This window comes from Agelaius tricolor, unplaced genomic scaffold (genome assembly GCF_023055355.1).
Source record: "Agelaius tricolor isolate 1412-34295 unplaced genomic scaffold, bAgeTri1.0.p SCAF_43, whole genome shotgun sequence".
NCBI lineage: Eukaryota > Metazoa > Chordata > Aves > Passeriformes > Icteridae > Agelaius > Agelaius tricolor.
Window position 1 is genome coordinate 1,659,691 of NW_027269303.1, and position 23,734 is coordinate 1,683,424.

At 53.6% G+C, this 23,734-nt stretch overlaps 2 protein-coding genes across 2 annotated transcripts in view; one reads left to right on the plus strand and one right to left on the minus strand.

The window, feature by feature from the left end:
* LOC139604076 (uncharacterized) overlaps positions 1-23,734 on the minus strand; it is a 1,261,625-nt gene that overhangs the window by 143,660 nt on the left and 1,094,231 nt on the right.
* LOC139603968 (olfactory receptor 14C36-like) lies at positions 4,536-5,781 on the plus strand. The gene has a single exon (XM_071454965.1). The coding sequence runs from the start codon at positions 4,536-4,538 to the stop codon at positions 5,466-5,468; it is 933 nt and encodes a 310-aa protein (XP_071311066.1). The 3' UTR covers positions 5,469-5,781.

A 23,734-nucleotide genomic window follows, 5' to 3' on the forward strand; every position in this document is an offset into this window, starting at 1 on the left:
GCACTGCCAGTGCCCTCCCTGGCACAGCAGGGTGATGCCCTGCATGCCACAGGGCTGGCCCCATCCCACAGGAGGCCGCTGGTCTGTGCCAGTGTCCCCATGTGCCACAGAGCTCTGGGGACCATCAGAGCAGCAGCTCCACGATGCAGAACATCTGCCCTCTCCTCCTCAGCCCAGTGTGACCCTGCTGCACGGTGATGGACACATCTCGAGGGGCCGTAATGACCAGCATCGTACGGCGATCAGGACACAGGATGCGTCAGGTATGGCCCTGTCAGGGCAAGGGGGTCAATGATGACAGGGGCTGATTATCTGCAGGGTGCCAGCTGGGGGATGAGTAGGGCTCTGTGTACAGAGCTGGGTAATGTGGTGTGGGTATTTTGCGTCTGGGGTAAGAAGGAAGGGGCAGAATGGAGCAGGAAGACTGGCACATGGGGCAACTGAGCTTGGAGCTGGAGAGCTGGAGTAATGTGGGAGAATGGCCATGCCCAGTGTGGGACAAGAGCTTGAGTCCTGGTGTGCTGGGGCCAGCACCTGTGGCGGCTCACCCCTGCCCTTCACGCCCAGGCCCTGCCGCCTCAGGAGAGCACGGCCAGGCACAGCTCCTCGACAGGTCTCATGGGCCCCAGGGCTCGAGCAGCCTCTGCAGCCCCGCCAGACATCAACAGCCCCCTGCCAGCCGGAAAGGACTCAGCGCCCAGTGCTCGACCTGGGACATCTTGTCCAAAGTGAGAAACGCCTGTGACAATTGTCATAAGAAACTTTCTCACAGCCTGTCTCTCCCCGGGCTCCCTGGTGCTCCTTCAGCTCCTTTCCCCCTCCTGTGGCTCTGCCCCCGGGCTGAGCAGATGGAGCCCCGGGCCGGGCCCTGAGGCCGCTGCTGCTGCCGCGGCGCCTGCGGGGCAGCCCTGAGGCTCCGGGCCGGCTGTGGGAGCAGGAGCGGCGCTGCAGAGCCCGCGGCCCTCACGGGCTGCGAAGGCACGGGCAGATGGCCGTGGGGCCCGGCCGGCACTGCCGGCGCTGCTGCTCTCGGCTGCCGCCTGCAGTCCTTACAGGCAGCCCTTAGGCCGGCTCAGGAGCCGCTCGGAGCCGTGCCCGAGGGCTGGCCCCGAGCCCCGGCCCCCAAGGGCACTTGTCCCTTCATCTCTGCACTGGCACATTCCAAGCTCATTTGTCAGCTTCCTCCTGCCCTTCCTTTCTGCGGGGCAGCGTTAGGGGCTGGCCCAGCGGCTTTCCTCCCGCACGGCTGCAGCCCCTTGCCCACAGCTCCCTGGCGGGAGCCAGAGCTGCTTTGCAGCCGGGCACCCCCGCCGTGTCCCGCAGCCCGGGCCGGCTCCTGCCCGCTGCCGGCGAGGCCCCGCGGCTGGGCCCGGCCATCCCGGGCCAGAGCAGCTCCCTGCCCGGGGGAACACAGGGGGACACGGGGGGATGTGAAATACAAAGCTGTGTGTCGTGTCAGGTACACACAGGCAATGTGTGTATTTGTGATTGCAATATGTGTGGAGACCGACAATGGGAGAGCTGTGAATTCTAATAATAACTGAGGAAAGTAAAGCATGGAAGAAGTCCTTTGAACCCATCTTTTGTTTGCAATTGACCTTGGTTGATTTAGGAGCATTGGCATTAAAGCATTAAGGATGTTGCTTCTTGCTTGTAGTTAATCCTTTAAGAGTTCTGCAATAATAACCTTTTGAAATATAATTTTAGAACATTGCTCATGTCCTTGAAACTATAGCTTTGGAATATATATAAAGGAAACATGCTTATCTCACGCCTTATTGAAGCAGAGAAAATCAGCTTGAGAAAGGAAGATGAACACCACCTCAAGGATTTATAGTTTCAACGAAGGGAAGCTGGACATCACTGTTGTTAGATTTATAGTCTTTGCAATTAAAAGGAGGACCTACATCTGGAGAGCTGGACCTTACCAGATGGGATTCGTCTTTCTTCTTTTGGAAACCAGACCACCACCATCTGGGGATACTCCTTTTGGGATACATCCTGAGAAAAGCTAAATCACAATAGTACATAGAATTGTGATGTAAAAATTGGGAATAGAAACTGCTGATCAGTAAGAATTGGAATAGAAACTGCTGAGAAAGCTGATGAGTACCCCTATAAATACCCCTAAGCCTCAACTATCGGTGTGCAGTTGGAGAGAAAACTTCCCCCACTGTACCCAGCGCTGTATTGCTCATACTTTACCATATTACTTAATAAATTGATTGCTGCTTGAATATTGGCCTAGTCAAGCCTCTTACTTATACCATCCATAACTGTAAAAGGAAAACTTCCTGCTGAACTGAACAAGACTAGAGGGAAATCAAGGCAGGGCTATGGTATGTCAGGACTTGCTGCATCCTAATGAGCCTGTGGTGCTTTTGGAGCTGAGCCCTTGAACCTCAGGACCTGAGAGGAGATTGCACAAACCTTTTCAGGAGTCAAAGTCAGAAGAAAACCCCAAAGTGTCTCAAAGCATGAATGGGTCCAAGTGAGGTCCATCCCAAACACAGGATCCTCATGGACTCCTTGGAGAACAGATTGGAGGCCAGGATGGCACAAAAAACCTCTCAGAGATTCAGAGTGGAAAAGAAAATCCAAACTACCTTAAAAACTTTGAGTATCTCAAAGCATTTCTGAGCATGACTGTCAGTACAAAGCTCTCCAGGGACTCATTAAAGCAGATAATTGAGCAATGATTGCACAAACCTCTCACAGAGTCTGTATCAAAAGGGAAACACCAAGAACCTTAAAATAACTGAAGTACCCTGAAGCATTAATGAGCCCCACTGAATGTTGTTACTGACAAAGCCTCTCCAGGGACTAATTACAGCAGATAATTGGAGGCCATGATTGCACAAACCTCTCAGAGACTCCAAGGCAAAAGCCAAAGCCAAAGTCCTTTGAAAAAGCTGCAGTCCCTGCAGGGAGCATGAAGGAGCCCCCAGGGCCATTGCTGAGCAAGGCTCCCCAGGGACTCCTTGCAGCAGATCCTTGAGGCCACTGGGATGTGGGCTAGGGGGGGATGCTGAGGGCAGCACAAGGGGCTGACAGTGCCCAGCCTGGCTGGGGCTGTGCCAGGAGGCCCCAGGGCCTCAGGACAAGGTGTCTCCTCCCAGCCCTTGCTGGCACAGACCCTGCTGTGCCCCAGGGCACCAAGACTTGGCTTCTCTTTGTCCCCACCTGTCAGCACTGCCTGAAGTTCTCTGCTCTGCCTGGGGCCTGGGGACACTTGCTCAGTCGTGTCCCTCTCTGGGACCCATTAAAAGTCCAAGAACCTTTGGAGTTGGATTCTGCCTTGGAGTTCTGCAGAGGTTTCTTCAGCTGCCTCTCAGGGACTGATGTTCAGGGCCTGAGCACAAAGCCCCAGAGGCTGATTAAAGTCCTTGTGCTGTGTCTGTGCTGCTGAGCTGGGCTGGGCTCCTGGCACAGAGGCAGCTCCTGGTCACCAAGAAGAGCTTCAAAAGCACATTTCTCTGGATGAGCAGCTCTTGTGCCAGCCCAGCAGGGCTGGGGCACTGCCTGCAGCCAGCCTGGGCACAGCCCAGAGGCACAGAGAGCTTCAATCAGTCAGGGCTGGGAAGGGGCTGAGAAGTGCCTGGGGCACAATCACTGCCAGCCTTTGGCACAGGAACCTCTGGCTGCAGGACAATGCAGCTGCAGCTCCTGGAGCCATCTCCTGCAGCTGGAACATCCCAATGCCTGCAGAGCCTGTGAGTACATTCTCTGCTTGTCTCTTGTGCAGAGCAGCCAGGGGTGCCCAGGGCTGTCCTGCAGAGCAGGGTCCTGCAGCCCAGGGCGCTGTGCTGGGGCAGGGACTCTGCTGCCTGCCAGGGACAGCTCTCAGCCAGCCCTGGCAGCTGCTCCCAGCGCTGGGGGACAAGATCTGGGTGGCAGGAGACAGCTGGTGAGGCTTGGAAGTGTTCTCCTTGTGTGGGGAGGATGCTGCATTGTTCACGACTGCTCCCAGCATGGCATTTAACTGAAGAACATTTCCAAGTAGATTATACAGGGAGCACAGCAAGGCAGGGGCTGCATGAATGGGAAAATCCTAATTTTTAATCTACTGCTCTGGGTCGCCTGGATAAGAAACTGCTCATAGATATCCATCTCTCAGTTCACGTTGAGAAAAATAAATAAAAAAATTCTCTTAGATCTGAATAAATTGGGCCGTGACAGAAATCAGCCCTTAGAGCCAGCATCAGTGTTGCTTTTTCAGCCTCCTCAGGGTTGCTCTGATGTTGCCCTCAGAGCCTGCAGAGCCAGAGGTGCCCCTGGGCAGTGCCAGAGCTGGGAGGGCTCTGCAGGGCAGAGCTGAGCCCCCAGGGCTGGGCTGGGCTCTGGCAGCACTGGCAGGGCCCAGCCCTGGGCACAGGGAAGCAGCTGCTGGCAGGGACAGCTCCAGGCAGCAGAGCCCTGGGCAGGCAGTGGGGGGAAAGTTCCCCCAGGCTGTGCTGGGATATTTCAAGTCCTCTCCAAACCCAACTAATCCATGATTACTTTTCTTACAGATCCCCATGCTGAAGCAGCAGCAAATGTCGAACAGCAGCTCCATCAGGCACTTCCTCCTGCTGGCATTGGCAGACACGCGGCAGCTGCAGCTCCTGCACTTCTGCCTCTTGCTGGGCATCTCCCTGGCTGCCCTCCTGGGCAACGGCCTCATCATCAGCGCCGTAGCCTGCGGCCACCACCTGCACACGCCCATGTTCTTCTTCCTGCTCAACCTGGCCCTCGCTGACCTGGGCTCCATCTGCACCACTGTCCCCAAAGCCATGCACAATTCCCTCTGGGACACCAGCAACATCTCCTACACTGCATGTGCTGCTCAGCTCTTTTTCTTTATGTTCTTCATCTCAGCAGAATTTTCCCTCCTGACCGTCATGTGCTACGACCGCTACGTGTCCATCTGCAAACCCCTGCACTATGGGACCCTCCTGGGCAGCAGAGCTTGTGCCCACATGGCAGCAGCTGCCTGGGCCAGTGCCTTTCTCTATTCACTGCTGCACACGGCCAATACATTTTCCCTGCCCCTGTGCCATGGCAATGCCCTGGGCCAGTTCTTCTGTGAAATTCCCCCAGTCCTCAAGCTATCCTGCTCCAAATCCTACCTCAGGGAAATCGGGCTTATGGTTGTTAGTGTGTGTTTAGCATTTGGCTGTTTTGTGTTCATTGTTTTCTCCTATGTGCAGATCTTCAGGGCTGTGCTGAGGATCCCCTCTGAGCAGGGACGGCACAAAGCCTTTTCCACCTGCCTCCCTCACCTGGCCGTAGTCTCTCTGTTCTTCTTTCCCGCCTCATTTGCCTACCTGAAGCCCCCCTCCATGTCCTCCCCATCCCTGGATCTGGCCCTGTCAGTTCTGTACTCGGTGGTGCCTCCAGCCCTGAACCCCCTCATCTACAGCCTGAGGAATCAGGAGCTCAAGGTTGCAGTGTGGAGACTGATGACTGGATGCTTTCAGAAACATTAAACTGCTGGAGAATTTCTGTAAATCACTTATAATAATACTCATTTTTGATACTTCTAGTTGGTTTCATTTTGGAGATTTCTTTCCTTTGTTTTATTTTTTTCATATGGTCCACAACGAAAAGCCATTCCTTATGCCATTTCTCATTTTTTTTCTCTCTATCTTCCCTGTGGCCACAGACGGTGCCAATGAGGGGCTGTGCTTTTGGTGGTTTTAAAGGAACTAAAGGATCTCCCAGCAGAGTTTTCTGCAGAGATGCCCTTTTGTTGCCTTCTCTGGAGCTGCAGCAGCAATGTCTGTGTGCAGAGCTGGGGCAGATCAGCGCTGGCCCAGCAGCTGTGCCCAGCAGCAGCAGCAGCAGCAGCACTTGGTGTTGCCAGTGCTGCTGCCGTGGCCCTGCCCTGCTGCCCTGGTGGCCCTGGTGTTGCTGCAGGGCCTGAGTGCTCTCGGGGCCGGGCACAGCCCTGGGGGTGGCAGTGCCGGGGCTGCAGCAGGGACAGGCCATGGGCACTGCTGGGGCAGCGCTGACGCCTCAGGCCAGGCCCTGGGGGCTCCAGGCTCCTTGCCCAGGCTCTCTCAAGAACACGGCCAGGCCAATGCTCAGCACAGAAACCCCCGTGAGCAGCCCCAGGCTGGCCGTGGGCAGGCTGGGGGCAAACAGCATGGCTGGGGCTCTGCAAGGGCCTTGGGGCAGACGGGAAGGAGCAGCAGAGCAGGGGCTGATCCATGCCCAGGGCGCTGCACAGCCCAGGGCAGCGTCCCAGAGCGTCCTCACGCAGCTGCCAACAACATCCCCTCTCTGCAGCCCTGGCCTCTCCCCCAGCTCACACAGGTGCCCCATCCTTGCAGGCACACACACGGCAGCACTGCCTCAGCAGCCCCTGGTTGCATTGCACACAGCAGGGCCAGCACCCCCATGCTGTTGCTGTGGGGACATGAACCTGAGGGAGCACAAATGCCATCAGCCCCTGGGGCCAGCAAGGCCTGCGGGACACCAGGGAAACAGCTCAGCTTTGTCCTGGCCTCTGCACTCAGCCGGAAAGTTTGTTCCCATCAGCTGGGAGTTTCCTGTGCCACTGCAGACGCTGTTGCTCAGAGCCAGGGCTGCCTGGCAGCCACCCCCAAACTGCCCTGGGCATTTCCTTGGCTTCACCTTTGTTTTCTTTACTCTTCCCTTGTACAAATCTCTTCCTCTTGCCCAGCCCTGTTCCTTCCCCTGCAAACAGCCCATCCCTGTTTGGCCTTTCCTCTCTGGCCCCACTCCCCATTGCAGTTCCTGACTTGGCCCCATGGGAACGTCCCTTGGGCAGCAGGATCATCCTACAAGTGCTGCAGGAATTGTCTGCAGGCTCCTGCAGTGCCTGCTGCTGCTCCCTTGCCAGAGGCACCCCAGGCCAGGGGGGCACATCTGGGCTGCTGTGTCTGCCTCTGGGGCTCCCTGTTCTGGGCAATGAGGAGGAGCTGCAGAGGCTCTGCAGGACTGACAGGATGGGCTTTGGGGCTGGCAGGAGAAGCTGAGGGACCTGGGCTGCTGGAGCTGCTGAAGAGGAGGCCCAGGGCTCATCGTGCACCTGCTCCAGTGTTGGTTTCAGAGAATCCTAGAATCAGCAAGGTTGGAAAAGACCTTGGAGATCACCAAGTCCAACCTGTGCCCTGACACTGCCTTGTCTCCCCTGAGCCTCCTCTTCTCCAGGATAAACAACCCCAGCAGCTCTCTCAGCCGCTCCTCACAGGACTTGTGCTCCAGACCACTCCCCAGCCTTGTTGCCCTTCCTGGACACGCTCCAGCCCCTCCATGTCCTTCCTGAATTGGGGGGCCCAGAAATGGACACAGCACTCAAGGTGCTGCCCAACCAGTGCCCAGAACAGGGGAAGAATCCCTGCCCTGCTCCTGCTGGCCACACCATTCCTGATCCAGGCCAGGAGCCATTGGCCTTCTTGGCCACCTGGGCACACTGCTGCCTCATGTCCAGCCTGCTGTCCATCAGTCCCTGCAGGTCCCTTTCTGCCTGGCTGCTCTCCAGCCACTCTGTCCCCAGCCTGTAGAGCTGCAGGGGTTGTTGTGGCCAAAGTGCAGGACCTGGCACTGGGACTTGTTAAACCTCACCTTGTTGGATTTGGGCCCTGGATCCAGCCTGTCCAGGGCCCTGTGCAGAGCCCTCCTACCCTCCAGCAGATCCACACTCACATCCAGCTTGGTGTCATCTGAAAATTTGCTGATGCTCAACTCAATCCCCTCATCCAGACCATCAGCGCAGACATTGAAATCCACGCTGGCTGGCTCTGATCCCTGGGCCATCCTGTGGGTGCCCTGTGATGGCACTCAAGGTGATCTGTTCCATAACCTTGCCGGGCACCCAGGTCAGGCTGACAGGCCTGGAGTTCCCCAGCTCCTCCTTCCAGCCCTTCCTGGGGATGGGCTCACCCTGGCACCTCCAGTGCTCTGGGACCTCCCTGCTGAGCCAGGACTGATGGTAAATGATGGAGAGCAGCTTGGGGAGCTCATCCACAGCTCCCTCATCCCCCTGGGATGGATCCCATCCGATCCCATACACCTGTGAGCATCTGAGTGGCTCAGCAGGTTAGCACCTGCTTCCTCCTGGATTCCAGGGGGCTGTTGTGCTCCCTGTGCCCATCTACCAGCTCAGGAGAACACTTGTCCTGAGGACAACCTGTACTAATACTGAAAATTGACAACAAGATATTAAGTAGCTTAGTCTTTTACTTATCTTCAGTTACTCTATTCTCAACTGCAATCAATAAAAAAGAGTAGAGGTTCTCCTTCATCCTCTTTTTGCTATAAACTTTTTTATAAAAACGTTTTATTCTTTTTACAGAAACCGCCAGGTTAAGTTCTAATTGAGCTTTCACCTCTCAACTTTTCTTTCTGCATAGCGTGACTGCAGTCCTGTTGGAGAGATGAATGTGATTCTGTCCAAGCAGTGATCCTGTAGAAGGGTCTGGTCATCCTCTGGAGGTCCAGGGGTGGTTCTGGAGCTCTTGTCCTCTGGCAATCCAGTAGGCAAGCTGCTCCTGGTGTTGCAAGGCTCAGCTTATATGCAGGTAGGAATGCTTGGATCCTCCCCCTGGGCGGAGCATCCCACAATGGGATGATGGAATTTTATCACTCCTGCAGTGACACTCAATGGCCCATTCCCAGAAGATATCTCCCCTGGAGGGTGTTATCAGGGCTGAGTCATGGAAGAGATCAAGAACACTGCCCCACCTGTTTATAGCAGTTGATGAAGATGGGGATTGAAAACATGCATTTGGTTCCATCTTACACTGCAGCCTGCAATGTGGCAGAAATGCTGCTCTCTGAGGGGTTTGAGTGCCTTGGATAGCTGAGTCACTCAGATATCCAGATATCAGTAAGTAAGGTTAAGTCAGGAGATCTAAGCTAAGTTAAATGCTGCTAAGAGTTCTTCTTTTGCTAAGTTGTTAAGTTTCATTCAAGTTATTAGCTAAGTTTTGTTAAGTGTTATTCCTGTGTTAAATTATTGAGTCATTGGTTTTAAGTTAGGGTAAGTACTGTTAAGTGCTGTTCTTTTGCTAAATTGTGAAGTTGATGGTGTCAGTTAAGATTAAGTTAAGTCCTTTTAAATTTCACCTCAGTTAACCTTTTGAGCTGTATTCCTTTTATCCTTGCCCTCCCTGTCCTTATGTCACACACACACAAACAGGGACAGTTCTCAGCTCGTTTCAGGTTTGATTGCCTGGATTTTATTTGGTTTTGTTGTTGCTTTGTTTCCTTGGTGTGCCTGAAGTGTCCTGTCAGAAGGTGAGTGACTCTTGCCAAGGAACTTTGTGCTGCTGTCCCTTAATATTAAATCTGGTTTCTTGCTGCTCCCTTGCTGGGGATTTTTTCAGCGCTCTCAAGGCCTCGTTGGTACCAGGGTGAAGGAGCCCTGGCCCAGGCTCTGGCCCTGGGGGACACGGGGACGCTGCCGAGGGGTCCCTGTCCCCCTGTGCCACCCCCAGGGCCCCGGCCCCCCGTCCCCGTGTCAGGCTCTGGGGTCGATCTCGTGGAACATCCTCTGGGGGAGGCTGCGGCGCCAGGGGCGGGGGGACCCGGGGGGACAGGGGACCCCGCTGTGCACGAGCAGGGTTGGACTGCTCTGGGGGGAACTGTGAGGGGGGCCGGGGCAGAGTGACCTCCCCAGTGACCTCACACTGCCCCTGTGATGTCACATAGCCCCTGTGATGTCACACAGAACCCTGTGATGTCACACTGACATCTCTGTGACCTCACACAGCCCCCCGGATGTCACACAGCCCCTGTGATATCACACAGCCATTCTCTGTAACCTCACACAGCTCCTGTGATGTCACACAGCCCCCTCTGATGCCACAGATCTCTTTTTCAATGTCACACACCCACCAGTGATTTCACAGCCCACTTTGGGATGCCACATAGCACCCTTGTGATGTCACAGAGTCAACTCTTGGAAGTCACCCTGGAATGTCATGCAGCTGCACTGTGATGTCTCAGAAGACACTGTGATGTCGCAAAGTCACCATATCATGTCACTGTGTTTTCTGTGATGTCACAGCCAGCTCTATGATGTTGTGATGTGATGTCACAGCCAGCCAGTGATGTCACAACCTACTCTCTGATGTCACAGAGCCACCTTTTATGATGGCAGGATCTGCTCCATGGCCTCACACCCTACTCTATGATGTCACAGACAGCTGTGTGATGTCACAACACCCTCAGTGATGTCACAAAACCCTCTCTGATGCCACAAAACCCTCTCTGTGATGTCATACTGCCATTCTGTAATGTCACAGCACACACTTTGACCTCACAGCCCCCTCTATGATGTCATACAGCCATGCCATAATGTCAGAGCCTGCTCGGTGGTGTCACAGAGTTAACTCTATGATGCTGTAGCTGCTCAGTGACCTCACACAGCCCACTCTGTGCTGTCACACAGCCCCTTGCTGACATCACAGCTGCTCTGTGCCTCCATGACACAGCCACAGAGGCGCTGCTGTGACACAGCCCCCTCTGGGACATGCCACAGCCCCTGCCAGTGCTGAGCCCCTGGGAGCTCTGTCTGTGCCCTGCTGGTGTCCCTGAGGGGCCCTGGCAGTGCCCCAGCCCTGCTGGGCTGTGCACAGGAGCTGCTCCTGGCCAGAGCTGTCTCTCTGTAGCTCTGCTGCCCTTGCCAGGAGCTGCCTCTGGGCCAGGAGCCCGGCCCAGCTCAGCAGCAGAGACACAGCACAAGGACTTTAATGACCCTCTGGGGCTTTGGTGCTCTTTGTGTCTGCCATGGCCAAAGTGCTGCCCAAGTTGGCTCTGGCAGGGCTGTCTTGCAGCTGCTGCCCATCCCTGTGGCCTGTGCAGCCCAGGCTGTCCTACGGTGTCCCTGCCCTGCGCCTCTGTCCCTGCAGGCTGTGGGCATCCCCCGGCTGCCCCACCTGGCTGGGCCCTTCCTTTGCTGACAGCTCTGCCTCCTGCCTGCCTCTGCCTGCCCACACAAAGCCTTGGCCTTGATACCAAAAGGGTTCATTCAATTTTTACTGTGCCTGTGAACTTTTAGTACAGGAACAAGGCATGCAGGGGCTGCTTTCTCACCAAGCATGGTTGGAAGACAAGAAGAAGACATTTGGCTCAAGAATGCAGTGACAGAAAATCGAAGGACTGAATCTGGGAACTTGAGGTGGGTTTTATGGTAATGGGTAAATTGTAATATGCATTTAGTGACGCTGGTAGAAATTCATGTCCAGATAAGGTTAGGAGTTATCCCTCACTAGACCTCAGACCCGAATAAATGATATCCTCGTTAATAGGAAATTAGTGTTAAGGAGCCTTATTCTGATATTTTGGATATTTGGTGGTGGCAGGGCCTCACAGAACAAGGAGCCATCTGTGACACTGAGCAAAGTCAGGGCACAAAGGGTCCTTTGTGAGTCTGCAGAACCCCATGGAACCAAAATCCATTTTGGTACACTGGGGCCACATTGAACCAATGGTCCATTGTGATACTGCAGCTCCAAGGAGACCATTGTGACACTGAGAAACCTCTTGGAACCAAGGGGCCATTCTGACACAGCAAGGCCTGGTGGAACCATGAGTCCATTGAGACACTGCAGAATCTCACAGAACCAAGGTGACCGTGTTCTGCTATGGAACCTCATGGAACAAAGGGTCCATGGTGACCCTGCAGAACCAAGGAGACTGTTGTGGGCAGTGTGAAAGCTCATGGAACCAGGAGTCCATTGTGACACAGCAAGGCCTCGTAGAACCAAGGGTCCATTGTTAAACTCTGTGACCTCATGGAACCATGAGCCATTGTGACACAGCATGGCCACATGGAGCCAAGGGGCTACTGTGACACTGTGGATCCAAGGAGACCATTGTGACTGAGGAACCTCATGGAACCAGGAGTCCATTGTCACACTGTAGGGCCCTGTGGAACCCAGGGGAGCACAGTGACTTTGGGGGGCCTCATGGAACAATGGAGACTGTTCTGACACTTTGGGACCCAATGGAACCAAAGGGCCATTACAGCATGGCAGGGCCTCATGGAACCAAGGGGAATGCAGTGAACACTGTGGGTCTCCATGGGATGAAGGGTCCAGTGGAACCAAGGATACCATTGTGACACTCTGAGGCCTCCTGACACCATGGAGGCCATTTTTACACTTTGAGGCCTTGTGGAACCAAAGGGCTTTTGTGGCACTTCAGAGCCTTGTGGAGCCAAGAGGACCACAGAGACACTGTGGGGCTCAGTGAAACCAATGGTCTGTTGTGACACTGCAAGGCCTTATGGAATCATGGAGACCATTGTGACACCGAAGGCCTCAATGAACCAGGGGGCCATTGTGACACTACAAAGTCTCATGGAAGCAAGGAACCATTGGGACACTATGGAGTATTGGCAGGCCAAGGGGCAGTTGTAACACTCTGTGGCACCATGGAACCCAAGAGTCCATTGTGGATGACAGGACCCCATGGAATTAAGGATTCATGTAACAATGTGGGACCCCATGGAACCAAAGGTCCATTGTGACACTGCAAGGCCTCATGGAATCCTGGAGGCCACGATGACACTTTGAGGCCCTGTTGAATCAAGGGGCTCTGCAGGGCCTCATGGAACCAAGGAGACCCTTCTGACACTGTGAGTCCCAATAAAACCAAGGGTCCAATGTGACACCATGGAACCAAGGAGACTGTTGTTGGCTGTTGTTGGCAGTACAAAAGCTCATGGAATCAAAAGTCCATTGTGATATTGCGGGGCCTCACAGAACCAAGGAGACTGATATGACACTTCAGGACCCACTGGAACCAAGGGGCCACTGTGACACCACAGGGTCTTATATAACCAAGGCAACCACTGTGACACTGCAAGGTTTCATGGAAGCAAGGGGCCATTGTGACACTGTGGGTCCCCATGGAGGCAAGGGGCCAGTGTAACACATCCAGGCCTGGTGGAACCAAGGGGCCATTGTGTCCGTGAGGAACCCAATAGAACCAAGGAGCCATTTTGAGACTCTGTCACCTCATGGAACCAAAGGGCCATTGTGGCATTGCACAGTCCCATGGAAACAAGGAAACCACTGTGACACTGCAAGGCCTCATGGAAGCAAGGGGCCATTGTGCCACTGTGGAGCCAAGGAGACCATTGTTATATCACTGGGCCTCATGGAAACAAAGATCTGTTGTGATCCTACAGGACCTCATCATGGAACCAAGGGGCCACTGTGATGCTGTAGGGCCCCAAGGATCCAAGAACATAGAACAGGTCTGGCTGGCTGGGCCTGCTGGGGGCTGCCTGACTGGTCCAGCTGACCTTGACATGTTGAGGATCACTTCTTATCAGCCCCTGAAACCCTGGAGTTGTGTGCTTCCCTTCCTGTGAGAAAGGACTGGCCTTCTCTTCCAGGGCTTCATGGCTGAAATTGGGATTCCTCCTCCAAATTTGATTATATCCAAGGATTATTCCCATATGAAACCTACCAGGACAGACAGCTCTGGCTGGCCTTGGCCTCTTGGGGGCCACCTCTCATCTGCCTTCAAAATGCCGGGGGCCTGTGCTTTTCTTCTCATGGAAAAAAACATCTTTTATGTCCAGGCATCCATGGCCAAAACTGAGAATTCGCCTCCAGAATTCCTTAAATCCAAGGACAGCTCCAGACAAAAGCTTCCAGGACTATCTAGGTTCCCTCGGCTTCCTAAGGGCCAGCTCTCATCTCCCTTTGAAGCACTGGGGTTCTGCACTTTCCTTCCTATGGAAAAGAACTGTCCTTCTTGTCCAGAGCCCAATAGACAAAAGTGGGGTTTGGCCTCCCAAATTCTGTCTGTCCAAGGATTCTTCCCTGACAACAGATCTGGCTGCCTTGGCCTCCTTGGGGCTGCCTCTAATCAGCCTTTAAAACACTGGGGCTCTGCCCTTTCCTTCCTATGGAGAACTGTCATTCCAGTCCAGGAACCTGTGGCTGAAATGGAATTCCACACCCAAAATTCCCCATATATCCAAACACTGCTTTCAGTCAAAAGCTGCAAAGACAGACAGGTCTCGCTGGCCCTGGCCTCTGGTGACTGCTTCTCATCTGCCTTCAAAACCCTGGGGTTCTGTGGTTTCCTTCCTATAGAAAAGAACTCTGCCTCTTGTCCAGGTGCTCTTGGCCTCAAACACTTGACCACTCTATAGGGACACAGGAGCTCCGTGCTCAGTGGGGTGGAGACTGAGGACAGCAGAGGAGAGCTTTGGGAGGGATTGAAGGGTGGTTTCAGAGGTGGAGGATCCTTTTGATATAGTAGAGAACAGCAGGAGAAAGGAAGAATTAATTCCAAAGGGCTCAGGCCTTGGCCCTTTGCATTCCTGAACCACATCCAGGTTTGCTCAGCACCAGAGACACCTTTGCCTTGCTTGTCCCCACCTGTCATCACTGCCACCAGTGTTCTGCTCTGCTTGGAACCTGGGGACACTTTCTCAGTCCTGTCCCTCACATGGATCTCTCTAAAGTATGAGGGGAAACTTCATTGTTTCACCCTCTTTTTGAGTCCCTGAGAAGTTCTTTGAGCACACTCTGAGGGACTGAGTCTGATGCAAAGAGCACCAAAGCCCCAGAGGGTCATTAAAGCCCATGTGCTGTGTCTGTGCTGCTGAGCTGGGCTGGGCTCCTGGCCCAGAGGCAGCTCCTGGCAAGGGCAGCAGAGCTGCAGAGAGACAGCTCTGGCCAGGAGCAGCTCCTGTGCACAGCCCAGCCGGGCTGGGGCACTGCCAGGGCCCCTCAGGGACACCAGCAGGGCACAGACAGAGCTCCCAGGGGCTCAGCACTGGCAGGGGCTGTGGCATGTCCCAGAGGGGGCTGTGTCACAGCAGCTCCTCTGTGGCTGTGTCATGGAGGCACAGAGCAGCTGTGATGTCAGCAAGGGGCTGTGTGACAGCACAGAGTGGGCTGTGTGAGGTCACAGATTGGGCTATGACATCACAGAGTTTGTTTTGTGAGGACATCGAGCAGCTATTGCACCATAGAGGGGATTGCGTGACATTAGAGAGCAGGCTGTGACATCATGGCATGGCTGTGTGACACCACAGAGCAGGCTGTGAGGTCTTGTGTGCTGTGACATTACAGAGTGGCACCATGATAACACATAGAGGGCTTTGTGACATCACTGAGGGGGTCATGACATCACACAGCTGTCTGTGACATCATAGTGTGAGGACATAGAGCAGATCCTGCCATCATACAGGATGGAACTGTGACATCAGAGAGTGAGTTGTGACATCACTGGGGGGGGGAATCATAGAGTAGGCTGTGACATCACAGAAGAGACAGTGACATCACATGATGACTTTGTGATATCACAGTATCTTCTGTGACATCACAGAGCAGATGTATCACATCACAGGGTAACATCACTGGGGCTGTGTGACATCACATGAGTTTGTATGACATCACAGATGGTTGTGTGACATCACACGAAGTCTGTGTGTCATCACCGGATGTTGAATGACATCACAGGGGTTGTGACATCATAGGAAGATTGTGTGATGTCACACTGGGGGGTGTTTTAAATCACACGGGGGGCTGTGTGACATCACAGATGTCTGTGTGACATCACAGTTGGCTCTGTGACATCACAGGTTGCTGTGTGAGGTCACTGGGGAGGTCACTCTGCCCCGGCCCCCTCACAGTTCCCCCCAGAGCAGTCCAACCCTGCTCGTGCACACCGGGGTCCCCTGTCCCCCCGGGTCCCCCCGCCCCCGGCGCCACAGCCTCCCCCAGAGGATGTTCCATGAGATCGACCCCAGAGCCTGACACGGGGACGGGGGCCGGGGCCCTGGGGATGGCACAGGGGGACAGGGACCCCCCGGCAGCGTCCCCGTGTCCCCCAGGGCCAGAGCCTGGGCCAGGGCTCCTTCACCCTGGTACCAACGGAGGCCTTGAGAGCGCTGAAAAAATCCCCAGCAAGGCAGCAGCAAAAACCAGATTTAATTTTAAGGGACAGCAGCACAAAGTTCCTTGGCAAGAGTCACTCTGCTCCTGACTGGACACTTCAGGCACACCAAGGCAACAAAGCAACAACAAAACCAAACCAAATCCAGGCAATCAAACCAGAAATGAACCAAGACCTGTCCCTGTGTGTGTGTGACACAAGGACAGTGAGGGCAAGGATAAAAGGAATGCAGCCTAGAAGCTTAACAGAGCTCAAACTTAAAAGGACTTAACTTATACCTTAACTTTAACTGATACTGTCACCTTCACACTTTAGCAAAAGAACAGCACTTAACAGTATTTAATCTAACTTAAAACCTAAGTTAGCAATTTAACAGAGGAATAGCACTTAACAATATTCAACTTAGCCTATAAGTTATATTAAAGATAACAACTTAGCAAAAGAACAACTCTTAGCAGCATTTAAATTAGCTTAGACCTTGTGATTTAACCTTACCTACAGGCCTGACTGACTCAGCTATCAAAGGCACTCAAACCCCTCAGAGAGCAGCATTTCTGCCACATTTCCCCAGCACAGGCACTACTGTGTACACACAGACACAAAGAGTCAGTGCAAGGCACCTGGGAGAAATTCCCCTGAGGGCAGGAAATGCTCCCTGTGGATCCTTTGGCATCTCCCCAGAGGGTGAAGGGTTGAGCCTGGAGGAGTGGGGGGATCGGCCCAGGCTCCGTCGTTGTTGGGGATCCCCGAGTGCAGCAAACGGGAGAGTTCCCAGCTGGGAGAGGCCCCACTCAGAGGGAGTCGCTGGCCCAGGAGAGCTCCAAGGGCTCCTTTTGGAGCGCTGTTTGCAGGGCCCCAAGAGAGGGGCTTCAGTCCCAGCAATGGTTCATCCTGGCCACCCTTGGCACCAACAGCTTTCTTTGGCAGGGTGAGAACAGGGATGTTGTGCCACTGAGGGAACAAAAGCAGCTCCCAGGGCTGCTGCTACAGAAAGCAGGAGCTGGTTGGGCAGCAGCAGTGCCTGGAGCAGACAGTGTTTGTGATGAGCTGCAGAGGAGCTGAGCCCAGGGGCTGTTGGCCAAGGCCGAGCCCCAAGGAGCATTTCTCAGCTGGCAGGGTGGGCTGAGAAGGGGAGGGGGGAATGCAGCAGCACAGGGCCCATGGAACCAAGGGAGCATTGTGACACTGTAGGGCCCTGTGAGACCAAGGGACCATTGTGACACTGTGGGGCCCTGTGAGACCCGGGGACCATTGTGACGCTGTGGGGCCTCATGGAATCATGGAGACCATTGTGACATTGCCAGGCCTCATGGAACTAAGGGGACCGTACTGGCGCTGTGTGGCTCCATGGAATGCAGGAATCATTGTGACACTGGGAGGCCCCATCAAACCAAGGGTCCATTGTGTCACTGCGGGGCCTCATGGAGCCAAAGGTCCATTGTGACATTGCAAGGCCTCATGGAACCATAGAGAGACCATTAAAACACTTCACAGCCTCATGGAACAACTAAGGAGACCATTGTGACACTGAGGCAACTCATGGGATCATGGAGACCATTGTGACACTGTGAGCCCCAATGGAATAAGCAAAGCATTGTGACACTGTGAGGCCTCATGGAACAGGTGAGGCCATTGTGACCCTGGGGATCCCTACAGAACCAAGAGGACCATTGTGATACTGTGGGGCCTTGGGAAACCAAGAGACCCTTTTGTGACACTGCAGGGCTGCATGGAACCAAAGTTCCAGGGTGACATTGCAGGGACTTGTGTCATCAATGGTCCATTGTGACACTGTGGAGCCAATGGGGACCATTGTGACACTTCAAACCCCCAGGGTCCAAAGGTCCATTATGACATTGCAGGGCTCATGGAACAGAGGAGTCATGTGACATTGTGGAGGACTGGGGAACCATGGAGACCATCGTGACACCGTGGGGCCTAATGGCATCATTGGGACCATTGTGACACTGCGGGGCCTTATGAAACCTTGGGGCCACTGTGACACTGTGGAACCCAATTGAAAGAAGGGTCTATTGTGATACTGCTGGACCCCATGGAATCAAAGCACCATTATGACACTGAGAGGCCCCATGGGTCCAAGGAGCCCTTGTGACCTTATGGGGCGCCATAAAACCAAAAGAACACAGAACAGGTCTGGCCAGCTTGGCCTCCCAGGGACCACCTAACTGATCCAACTGACCTTGTCATGTTGAGGGTCTCTTCTCATCTGCTGCTGAAACACTGGGGTTCCATGCTTTCCTTCCCAATGGAAAAGAACTGTCCTGCTTCTCCAGATGCCCATGGCTGAGACTGGGCTTGCACCTGCAAAATTCCCTAAAAGCAAAGACTGCTCCCAGACAAAATCTGCCATTCCTGACAAGTCTGGCTGGCCTTGGCCAAGTGAGGCTCTCACCTGCCTTCTAAACATAGGAGGTGTGTGCTTCCCTTCCTATGGAAAATAATTTTCCTTCTCATCCAGATGCCCATGGCCAGAATTGGGATTTCACCTGCAACATTGCCTTACTGTGAGAGACCGGAGGAGAATGTTGGCTCAAAACATTTTATGGGTGGGCGAGGAAGGGTCAGGTCCAGCCTTGCCCTGCCCTGGAAGCCCAGCCCTGCCCTGCCCTGGAACCCCAATCCCCCCAGAGCCTCTATCCCAGCCCAGCAGTGGCTGCCAGTCCCTGGCACAGCACAGGCAATGCTCCACAGCCACCTCTGCAGCCCCAGCCCAGCTCCTGAGGGACCAAATGAGCCCAAGCCCCACCTGGGGGAAGGGCCCAGGGAGACCAAGGGGTATTGAAGGCTGACCACAAGGCAAGCACACATCTTGACCCTGCATCCTCTTGGAATTTCCATCTGAACACCACTGGAATCCAGGAGTTGGTAGCTGTGTGTCTGTGCTTCTCTGCATCTTTTCTGTCTTTTACCCTTACTGTGTCTTCTTCTTCTATTTCTGTCCTTTTGCAAATTTTGATTAACCTAAAATTGAACAGGCTTAGAGTTTATTTAGTTAAATGGGCCAAGGTAATGATTTGAGAAGTGTTTTCTGTTGATTGAATGTGACATTAAACTATTTGCCAAAGTTTCTCTGATTTTCTAAAGTAAAGGCTGTTTGGTTGTTTTGAGCTCCTGAGAATCTCTTGTTGGTATTTCTACAGGGAGTCCAACTCAGAGTACACAAAGAATTGTAATTCCTTTTAAATGTCTGCTTGAGAGAGTTTTTTCGGAGATGGGGGTCAGGAATTGTCTGTCCTGCTTGGCACAGCCCAGGCAAGGCTTTCCCAGCCACATTCCACACTCCATTGCCCAGCTGGAGCCGCTGGTGCCTCTGAGTTGTGCTGCCCCAGCCCCAGGGACGCTCTCCTTGTCTGCCCATTCCCCCACGGTCTCTGGGCAGGGATGGCCTCACTGGGGGCTGCTGACATCCTCAGCAACTTGGAGGCTGCTGCTGAATTTTCCTGCTCCAGAGGCTTGTTCAGCCTTCAGCTCTTCAGTGCAGGAATTCAGTGTCCCAGGGCTCATGAACATTCAGAACACCTGAACAAGCCAAGCCTCTGGGAATCATTTGATTTTAATTTTCAAATAATTTGTGGCTAATAAGACAGATCTCCGTAATATATCCACAGTGAATGCAATATATTTAAAAAGACAGTGAGAAAAGATTTTTCAGGTCCTGTTTAGGACTTTTTCCCCTGTTAATTCATTGACATGTGCAATCTCCAATTGACACTGAATCCAAGTACCGCCTCAAGCAGTTTGAATAGATATGAAAATCAAGACCCTTCATGGCTGACAATCAATCAGACTCTGTCCCTACCCCCACCCCACCATTTCCCCCATCCAAGCCCTGGCACTCAGGGCAGCCTTGTGCAAATCTGAGCTCCCTCCAGCCCAGGCTGCTCCTGCAGCTTTCAGCTCCTTGGCTCCAACTCCCACCTGCTTTCCTTGGAGAAGGAGCTGCCCGAGACACAGAGGGATGTTCATTTCTTGTCAGCCAACAAAGTCAAGGGAAGGCACAGCTCCATCAAATGCAAAAGTCATTCCTCTGCTGGGTATTAAATCCACTTTGCACAGCAGACAGTCTCAGAGCAATGGAAAACACCTTCTGTGCCCAGCACAGATCCCAAGGTCCCCCCAAACCCTCCCTGCCCCGATTCTGCCCAGATTTGCCCTTTGCACACACGAGTCACGAGCTGAAGTCAGGAGCTCCCTCCATGCCCAGAGGGAGCAAAAGAGAGAAAGGGGATGAAGAGCTCTCCTGTGCAGAGCCAAGGTCCAAGTGCAGCCCCTGCAGTGGGAACCACAACTCATCAGGTTTGTGTCCTTTGGGCTCAGGGCCTGGTGACACTCTGAGGCCCAGAAAAGTTTCTTTCCACCAAACAGAACCTGATCATTTGAGCAGTTTAATAACCATCACAGCTCTTCCCTCAGCTCTCTGGGATGTCCCAGCAGCATCTGACATGTCCCTCATCCCTAAGGGATTTCTGTACAGGAACAGTTTTAGACAAAGACATAAGAAAAGGTAATTCTGTGATAGATAGAAACACAATTAAGATGTTGATCGTGTGGCATTTATTTCAACTTCAGCAAGAAGTTGAAACCATCAGTGTCTGATGGTTTCTGGGCCAGGCTCTCGGAGCCCAGCCCAGCTCCCTGCAAGCTCTGCCAGCTGCCCTGAGCTCTGGGCAGCACCAAGGGCCTCTCTGAGCCCAGCCCAGCCCAGCCGGCTCTGGCCCCACAGCTCTGCTCAGGCCAGGCTGCTCTGGCCACTGGCCCCACGGCCTCAGCCCCTGCCAAGGGCACAGCAGCAGCTGCAGCTGCCACAGGACTCAGCCCCAGCCATGGGGGAAGGTGCTTGGCCAAGGCCAAAGGAGGCTCCCTGGCTGCCCTGCTCCCCTCGGCCTGAGGTGCTGAGAGCTCTGCAGCCCCTGCTGCCATCCCATCTGCCCAGGGCAGCACAAGAGCCCCGGCCTTGGGGCCCTCAAGAGCTGCTCCTGCTCCAGGCCCAGGGCCCATGCCAAAGCTGGGGCAGCCACAAAGCTGTGCCCTTTTCTGTTCATTGCTGCTCTCATGGGGATGGATCTGCAGCCACTTGGGGTTTGCTGATGAATTTTTTTTCTCCAGAGGCCTCTTCTTTCTGGAGCTCTTTGGTTCAGGAATTCAGTTATATAAGCTCATAAACATATGCTCAAAACATCCAAGCAAGACAAGCTCATGGGAGTAATTGAAGTTTTCAATTCTCCTTTGGCTAATTAGTCAGGTTTCAGAAGTCTATTCAAAGTGAATATACTATATTGAAAACAATACAGAGAGAACTCTTTTGTCCTTTTTAGTTTTCTTTTCCTAACTATAGATTGATCTCAGCAATGTCCAATTGCCATGGATCCCCTGCACCTCCTAATGCAGTTTGAACAGATATGAAAATCAAGACCCTTCATGGCTGACAATCACACTTTGTCCCTACCCACACCCCACAATTTCCCTCATCCAGCCCCTGGCACTCAGAGCAGCTGAGGAATGGAGTCACATCCAGGGGTGTCCCCAGGGCTCAGGACTTTGGCCAGGTCAGTTCAAAATCTTTATTGCTGATCTGGACGAGGCCATCGAGGGCACCCTCAGTCAGTTCCCAGGTGAGCCCTGGCTGGGTGGGAGTGTGGCTGTGCTGGAGGGCAGGAAACTCTGCAGAGGGATCTGGACAGGCTGGAGCCATGGGCCCAGGACAATGGGATGAGGTTCAGCAAGGCCAAGGGCTGGGGCCTGCCCTGGGCTCACAACCACCCCAAATCCCTGGCCATGCCCTGTCCCTGATCCCCCCAGCCTGTCCTGTTTCCTTCATCCCTGCATTGCCAGGGACTTCCTGGGACAAGGGAGCTTTGCTCTGGGGATGGAGGGAGGTGCCAGTGCCAGCACTGGAGTGGGAACCACAACTCATCAGGTGTGTGTCCTTTGGGGGTCAGGAACTGGTGAGACTCAGAGGCACAGAAAGTTTCTCCTCATGGCCTAGAGACCCCTGTTGAACAGGACACAATTTAATAACAAACATGCTCTTCTCTGAGCTATGTGCAAAGTCCCAGCAGCATCTGATGAGTCCACTATCCACAAGTGATTTCCATACTAAAATTAATTTCAGACAAAATGTGGTTCTGTGATAGATATAAACACAACTGAGTTCTTGTATTAGAATGCTCCTCCTGGAGTGGTGGCAAAACAGCTCCAACAATTCCTGATTTGCAAAGCTGTCAGTGGTGGATGGAGAAGGGAGGTCAGGCTGCTCTTGGTGTAGAGGAAATGCTGAAACCAGCCTGACTCATTTCATCTCCTCCTGTCCTGGCTGATCTCCCCTCTTTCCCCTTCCACCCATTGGCTTTTGTCTCCCACCAGGCCCCCGGTGAAGAGCCTGGCTCTGTGTTCTCCATCCCCTCCTCGCTGGCACTGCCAGGCTGGGATGAGGAGCCCCTCGGCCTTCCCTGCTCCGGGCTGGACAAGCCCAGCTCCCTCAGCCTCTGCTCACAGCCCAAGGGCTCCAGCCCCACCTTGGAGGCCCTTCCCAGACCCTGCTCCAGCTGCCAGACATCTTTCCTGCCCTGGGCAACCCAGCCCAGGCCACAGTGACCTGGATAATCCCCGTCCTTGATGTCCTGGTCACACAGCCCTGGCCCCTTGTCCCCATGTCAGGCTCTGGGGTGGATCCTGTGGAACATCCTTTGGTGGAGGCTGTGGCTCCAGGTGGGCCGGGGGGATCCCAGGGGACAGGGACCCTGCTGGGCATGGACAGCATTGGACTTGTTGGGAGAAACTGTGAGGGGGAGCTGGGGCGGAGTGACCAACCCAGTGACCTGACACAGCCCTGCTGGGATGGCACACAGCCCCTCTGGGATGGCACACAGCCCCTCTGTGATGTCACACAGCCCCTCTGGGATGTCACAGCCCATTCTCTAATGTCACACAGCTGGTCTCTGATGTCACAGCCCACCCTGTGATGTCATAGACTGTTCTGTGATGTCAGACATCTGCCCTGTGGTGTCACAGCTGGCTCTGTGATGTCACGGAGGCAGTCTGTGATGTCATAGCTGATCAATGACCTCACATACCCCACTCTGTGATGTCATAGCCCACTCTGTCACCTCATGCTACCAGATGATCAATTGCCTACACCAGGTGAGCTGACACCTGGAGCTTGTTCTCCAAAACCCCAGGCCTATGGAAACCACACAAGGCCCATTGTGTGAGAAGGGGAACTGGAAGTTCAGCAGCCTCAGGGTCCTGCCAGCTCAGCCAGGCCCACTGGAACACTGGGGTTTTCAAGTTTTCAATATTCTGGGTAAGAAAGAGAGGCAGTAACAAAACTTCTACACAGGAATTAGGAAGGGCAGACTTTGGCCTGTTCAGGTGGCTGATTTGGAGAATATAAAATCAGGTACTGATTTTTTTAAGGGAAACAGCCCTTAAAAACAAATGGGGTCCAGGAAGGATGAACACATTTCAAGAAAGTAATCTTAAGGGGGAAGGAGCTGCCTATCCCAGTGTGGCAAAAGATGAGCTGGTGAGGAAAAGGACTGGCCTGGCTGCCCATGGAGCTTTTGTGGGAACTCAGGGAAAAAGGGCCAGCAACTCAGGAAGTGTTTAAGGATGTTGTTAGGTTATGTAGAAAGAAAAGTTCAGAATTTAAAGCTCAATTAGAACTTAACCTGGCGGTTTCTGTAGAAAGAATATAACATATTTTATTAAAAATTTTATAGCAAAAAGAGGGAGGAGAACCTCTACTCCTTTTTATTGGATGCAGTAGAGAACAGAGTAACTGAAGATAAGTAAAAGACTAAACTATTTAATATCTTATTTGTCAATTTTCAAT